The following is a 6,198-nucleotide window of genomic DNA, read 5'->3' on the forward strand; positions in this document are numbered from 1 at the left end:
GGCTTTACTCGTCCCCTTTTCCCACTCGTAATCGGCTCAAAATTACAAAGATCATGGTAGAGAATAGTGTTTCCCTGCCATTGGTAGAAATGGGCGGCCGACATTCCCCTGCTGGACTAACCAGTTTATTATTTTATATCCACTTTAAAATTACGGTTTTGCCCCCAGTTTAAAATTCCGTTTTTCTCCCAACTTAAAAATATAATAACCCTTTTGCCAGCAGGTCGAAATTACGATTTTGCCATTGGTTCAAAAATTATGATCTTACCCACAACTTATTATTTTATACCCTCTTTAAAATTACGGTTTTGCCCCAAGCTCAAAATTACGACTTTCCCCTCGGTTCAAAATTACGATTTCACCCTCAGTTTAAAATTACTTTTTTGCCCCCAGCTAAAAATAAAATTATGTTTTTCCCCTACCTAAAAATTACGAATTTACCCCCGGTTCAAAATTATGATTTCCCCCGGTTCAAAATAAAAATATGACTTTACACCCAGCTAAACCGAAAATACGATTTTGCCCTCGGTAAAAAAAATTACGTTTTTACCCTCAGACAAAATTGCGTTTTCGCCCCAGTTCAAAATAAAATTTTGTTCCCCCCCCCCTCCACTCGGCTCAAAATTACGATTTTACACCAGTTTATTATTTTATACCGATTTTAAAATTAGGGTTTTGCCCCCAGCTAAAATTTACGATTTTCCCCTCGGTTAAAAATTACGATATCGCCCTCAATTCAAAATTACGTTTTTTACCCCCAGTGCAAAATTAAAATATGGTTTTCCCCTAGCTAAAAATTAGGATTTTACCCTCGGGAAAAAAATTGATTTTTCTCCTTAGTAAAAATAAAAATATGACTTTCTCTGCAGCTAAAAATCGTGTCATCTAACACTCTTTTTACTTTTTCTTTCTAGCAAAATTATGGTACTGGTTTTTAATTGGTTGAGAATTATTCGGTCATCGCTCTGCAACGTGGGCGAGACATCACCTAGTTAACTAGGTATGTAATCACACAAGTCAGTTTATGTTTACAATACTTGGCAATTTCGAAGTGCTTGCAGTCTTTCGATCGTACTTGATCAGATACATCAAAAGTCGTTAAAACCCCAAAATGCATAAAAAGAACACCCACATATAAAACCTAGTTACTTTACAACTAATTATAAACAACCTAATCAAGCCCAACTGCAAAAGCAAAGATATGAAAATTCGTTTACCTTCTTTCCTTGATGAAGAAAAAAGGGGTTGCAATTACAGAACACCCTGACCCGTATTTTGATTACTTAAAAGCCAAAAGTAGCGTTTTAGACGGTAATGACTTGGGGAGACTTTATAATCAGAGAGATCCCCACCAATGATGTGCTTCCATGACTTGTAATAACCCAAAGCATCTTCTTTCTGCTTTCCATCATCATACACAGGGCTAATTCCATACTCCCTTACATTTGCATAATCTGGGCCTTGACCAACATAGCGAATACGCAACGATTGGAGTACACTAAAGTTAATGAGAACTTTATCACCATCTTCAAACTCATTTTTCCCAAACATCCAATGGCTTAACCATACTACAACTACTTCATCACCATCTTCAAACGCATCATCTTCTGGAACAAGATACATCATAGGCTCGTATGTCCAGGAGGACTTCTTTGTCAGATTGCTAATTTCAATTCTTGAAGGACCAGCTTCCTTCATGCTTGAAATCGTATGCACAATGCACACATTTAGCCATTTAATCTTACCTTTTTCAGGAGATGATTGCAAGGTAAATAATGACCCACTGCTTCTTTGAGTGAACCACTTTGGAACCTCTTGCCCTTGAAGATACGTGCTGAATATTCCATGTTCATAGATCATCTGATTGTCACATCAAAGTTTTATTAGCTTTTAAATGCATATTAAAAGGTTAAAATTAAAGATATATTAAGAGACATCCACCTGTGCTGGAAGTTTTTTTGCTTGAAAACTCCAAGTGGCCTTCGACAACCGGCAGGGGTTCAAATATGCTATATTAATCCAACCCAAACTGCATAATACCTCTTCATCAATTTCTGATAAAGCTTGTATTTTGAATATGTGCTGGATCTCAGTCAGGGTATAACTTGGGTGATAAATAACTCTAGGTACAGCTGACTTTTCTGGATGAAATTTTATTTTCTCCAATGAGGTGCAAATGCCTACATCCAACCGCTTTAATTGGATTGGAGCACACAAGACTGTTTTCAGGTTCCAACACCTAGAAAAACTGAGTGTCTCCAGCCTAGTAAGGCTTCTCACACAATCAGGCATGGAATCCATTGGATTTCCATCCAAATACAACTTCTTCAACATTGGAAGGTTACTAAAATCCATAGGAAATGATTCATTATACAGATTACAATCTTTAAGGGACAACGTTACTAGTGATCTTGGTAAAGAACTCGCAAAGGACTTGGGAGTTCTTGGTACCATGGTAGAGGAAGAACACCCATGAGACTTCATGTTAACATTGTCAGCTGGAAATTCACCAAGATTTGAACAACCATCTATTAGAAGTTGAGTAAGCTTCTTTAGCTTTCCTATGCTTCTTGGAAGTTCCTTCAACTTATTGCATTCACTCAAATCAAGGATTTCAAGTTTTTGACAACAAGTGCTAATTGACTCACAGACCTCAATGAGACTTGTGCATCTAGCGAGTGTCAACCTTTCAAGTAGAGGGAGCCCAGAGAAGTGACCCACTCTAACAAGCTCACGACAATTACTCAGATTAAGAAACTTCAGTGACCTGAGCAGCTATTTAATTAACAAATAAACAAAATAAAGATGCATGTTAGTGTTGCAAAGATACTTAAACAAGATAACTAGAAGCTTGAGTTTTAGTACCTTGGGCTTCTTCCAAAGCTGTTGTAGTTTGCTATTAGACAAGTCAAGAGCTACCAAATTCTCCATTTGTAAGTCTGACGGAATATAACTCAAAGGGAATCCATGCATGCATAACCATCTTATACCATGAGGAAAATTCTTGTAGGATCCACTGAGTTGTACATAGTTCAGTTGGAGTAGTTTTAAGTTACGCATTTCACTTAAAGCAAGTGTCTCAAAGTCACCTTTTGTTTTACGAGATGAGGAACACATTCCTGAAACCCAACCAACTAACCACCAAAGACAACTGAATGATGGATATGATCTAAATCCAAACATTTGCATATTGGCACTACTTGGTTCTTTCCATGTGTCATTCTCAAATGTTCTCATGTCAAGGGCCAGTCCTTGAGTTATTGCTGTTCCCTAAGAAATAACAAATAGTTAAGAAAGTTGTCTATACATGATACAAATTAATCAAAGTACACAGAAAAGGTATACATGAATACCTGTTTATTTTGCAACACATCCAAACACTCCTCATGATTCCATAAATTACTTCGCTCCCATGGCCTGTTTGGTGATTCTTGACGGACTACATCTCTCCCCATGTCTTGAAGAAGTTGATGCATCATCAATTCGCCAAATGATCGTACAGTGAGAAGGCATCTATTAACGAGAACCTTGATCCCAGATGGTTTGCATATGCCACATGCTTTCAATATGTCTTCAGTGAACTTTCTATCTTCGCCAACGAATAAACAAGCAATGTATTTAAACAGTTCCTTGTCTTTTTCAGATGGCAAAGAGTCGTAACTTATTTTCAGGACCTTTTTAATATCTGGATTAATTTCTTTACCCAGTGATTCTAAGATATCCTCCCATGTAGCGTCTTCACTACGGAAAGAACTGCCCAAAACTTTAAGAGCCAATGGATGTCCTTTGCAGTATTGTACGACCTTCTTCATTTTCTTTTTATCACCTTCGTTGGGTTCATGGCATCCAAAGGCTTGCCAAGTTAAAAGCTGAAGAGAATCCTTATCATTTAAGCCATGAAGCAAGTGCTTAGTATGCTTTGGTGGAACTTGTGCTTCAAACAGCTTACATTTTTCTGTTAGCGATCCATTTTTAGAAGTTATTATGATTTTACTTCCAGGATGAATGCCTTTTGTCCCAATTAATGCATCCAACTGCTCAGAGTCATTTATACCATCAAGAACAAGAAAAGATCTTTTCCTAAAAAGTGAATTCTCAATCTTTGAGGTGGCTGCCTTAACATTATCTATGTCCATCCAACTTGTCGCTTGAATATCTTTAAGGAGCTGTTTCTGCAATTTAAGCAATCGCTTTTGGGATGTGCACCTCCTTTCGATATCTTCAAGAAAGCAGCTGCTTTCGAACTCAAGATAGTGTGACTTGAAGATATAGTCTGCCAAATGTGTCTTTCCTATCCCAGCCATACCACATATTGTGAGAACGTCAGTGGTATGAGAAGATGCGTCGTTCAAGAATGAAGTGATGGTCCTAACTGAAGACTCCATCCCAATTAGTTTTGGAATATCACTCCTTTTGTGTAGTTCTAATCTGCTACTTATATCTTTAACAATTTCTTCAATAAGCTTCGTCTCTCTGCAGGAACGATTCCATTAAAAACAAGAAGATAGCACTCAAGTAATTAGATAAACAAAAACGATGAGCTCATCAAGAATTTGTTTTTGTTTATAAGAAGCACTAAACATTTGTATGCTGATGAACTTACAAAAGTATGATTCTGCATAAATTCAATAAGATCAATTAATGTTGGAATATAATCTTGGCATCAAAATATTAACTAAAAGTATTTATCTATTTAGATATGTAGTAATTGTAATTATTAGTCAAACGGTGTGTAGGTACGGGTCAAGTATTGTGCATAACTTTCCCGCCAAGTAAGTGTCATATGACAGTTAAATAACTGTACTATGGTTGGGTATAAATACCCGTGAACTCTTGTCATTTTAATGTAATCGTATGTGTGATTTAGTGTCAAATATTCTCTGCTATCTTTGTGTGTATATTCTGTTCTAGAGGAATAAGTGTTTGTATTTTGAATCTGTGAAGGATTTTATCAATTAACATACGGACAGTAACTGATTGATAATGTTTTACGAACTACACTTTTCAAAAAAATGTTTTATGAATTACGACAACCACCTTGAGATGATGTGTTGGAATAACAGTTCATAAGTGATAATACGAACAACATCAAGTATATTCGTACACTTTTGACCTATACTCAACCCAGACCCATTTCAACCCGAAAAAATTGCCCCTTGATGGACAATCTTTTAAAAAAAAAAAAAACATTTTTTAACCAACCCGACCTGAAACCCGTTCTGACCCTAAACCGTTCCGACCCGAACCCATTTTGACCGGAACCAAAACAACCCTTTTTTAATTGAATCATTTTGACCCGAACCCGTTTTGACCCGTGACCCGACCAGACCCAGCCCGTTTGTCAGGTCTAGCTCATATAACCGTCTGATCCACATATGACTTAAGACCTATATTCGACATAATGACTTAGGATAAATACGTTCGAGACATATAATTAATTAAAGATGAGTTTAAATTAAAACAATCTCAACAGTATCATATCCAATTGACAAAGAACTATATAAAAATTGGAGGTGCAATGCAAAATGTTGTTAGTGACCAATTCCAAATCAAATTCAACTAGACAAAACAGAGCATACATATACAGGTTTTAATTAATATGAGGAAGAAAGTGACCTGCCGTTTGCTTCCTTCCCTTTCATATCAGCAACTTCTGTTAATGCTTTCTTCCATTTCTCTATCCTGTGAGCCCATTCACTTCTTTTCTCTGAATTTAACTCGGTTTCCATCCTCTGTGTATGCTCAGCCATTGCATCTCCGAAGCTGTTTCGTTGTTTCCTGACATCGGAAGGCATAACATGATAGAAGATGGGGAAAACAATATGTTTGGAGGTCCTTCTCTGCTCCATGATGAGTGCCAGTTCATCAAGGCACCATGTGGAAGAAGCGTAATTCTTGGACAGCACGATAACAGAAGCCCTTGATGACTTAATTGCATTCTCCAGTTCCGGTTTTAGAGTCTCTCCTATTCGAATCTCAGCATCATCGAAGAACGTGCGGATAGAGGCTTCCCGGAGTGCTTTGAGAAGATGATCGGTGAAATTGTTGCGAGTATCCGCACCTCTAAAGCTTAAAAATACATCATAATTGTAAGAAGACTCTTCAGAAATTTCAGTAAGAACAACCATGGTGAATAATGAATGAAAATGGGGTGTGAAGCAAATGGTTGGTTGGTTGGTTGGTATTAGATGATCGGAG

General features: G+C 37.1%; 1 protein-coding gene across 3 annotated transcripts; it reads right to left on the bottom strand.

Annotated features, from left to right (window-relative positions):
- Positions 1 to 1,025: 1,025 nt before the first annotated feature.
- Positions 1,026 to 6,198, bottom strand: LOC110875074 (disease resistance protein RPV1). 3 transcript variants are annotated; one of them, XM_035990728.1, is made up of 6 exons: positions 5,617 to 6,198; positions 4,243 to 4,473; positions 3,354 to 4,206; positions 2,866 to 3,270; positions 1,942 to 2,775; positions 1,026 to 1,860 (listed from the first exon to the last, which is right to left on the bottom strand). In XM_035990728.1, the coding sequence occupies exons 1-6, from the start codon at positions 6,126 to 6,128 to the stop codon at positions 1,252 to 1,254; spliced, it is 3,444 nt and encodes a 1,147-aa protein (XP_035846621.1). In that variant the 5' UTR covers positions 6,129 to 6,198; the 3' UTR covers positions 1,026 to 1,251. The 3 variants fall into 3 exon arrangements, with proteins under 3 accessions (XP_035846621.1, XP_035846619.1, XP_021979010.1); XM_035990726.1 differs by having other exon boundaries at positions 1,942 to 2,455; positions 2,486 to 2,775; positions 3,354 to 4,473; XM_022123318.2 differs by having other exon boundaries at positions 3,354 to 4,473.

This window comes from Helianthus annuus, chromosome 1 (assembly GCF_002127325.2).
Source record: "Helianthus annuus cultivar XRQ/B chromosome 1, HanXRQr2.0-SUNRISE, whole genome shotgun sequence".
Lineage (NCBI taxonomy): Eukaryota > Viridiplantae > Streptophyta > Magnoliopsida > Asterales > Asteraceae > Helianthus > Helianthus annuus.

Excerpts from the sequence above, each read along its gene's own strand:
- LOC110875074 (XM_022123318.2), bottom strand. The coding sequence starts at position 6,128 with ATGGTTGTTCTTACTGAAATTTCTGAAGAGTCTTCTTACAATTATGAT. Across the intron at positions 4,474-5,616 it reads GGGAAGGAAGCAAACGGCAG|AGAGACGAAGCTTATTGAAG; the intron begins GTCACTTTCTTC and ends TCGTTCCTGCAG. Across the intron at positions 2,776-2,865 it reads AGCTTTGGAAGAAGCCCAAG|CTGCTCAGGTCACTGAAGTT; the intron begins GTACTAAAACTC and ends TTAATTAAATAG.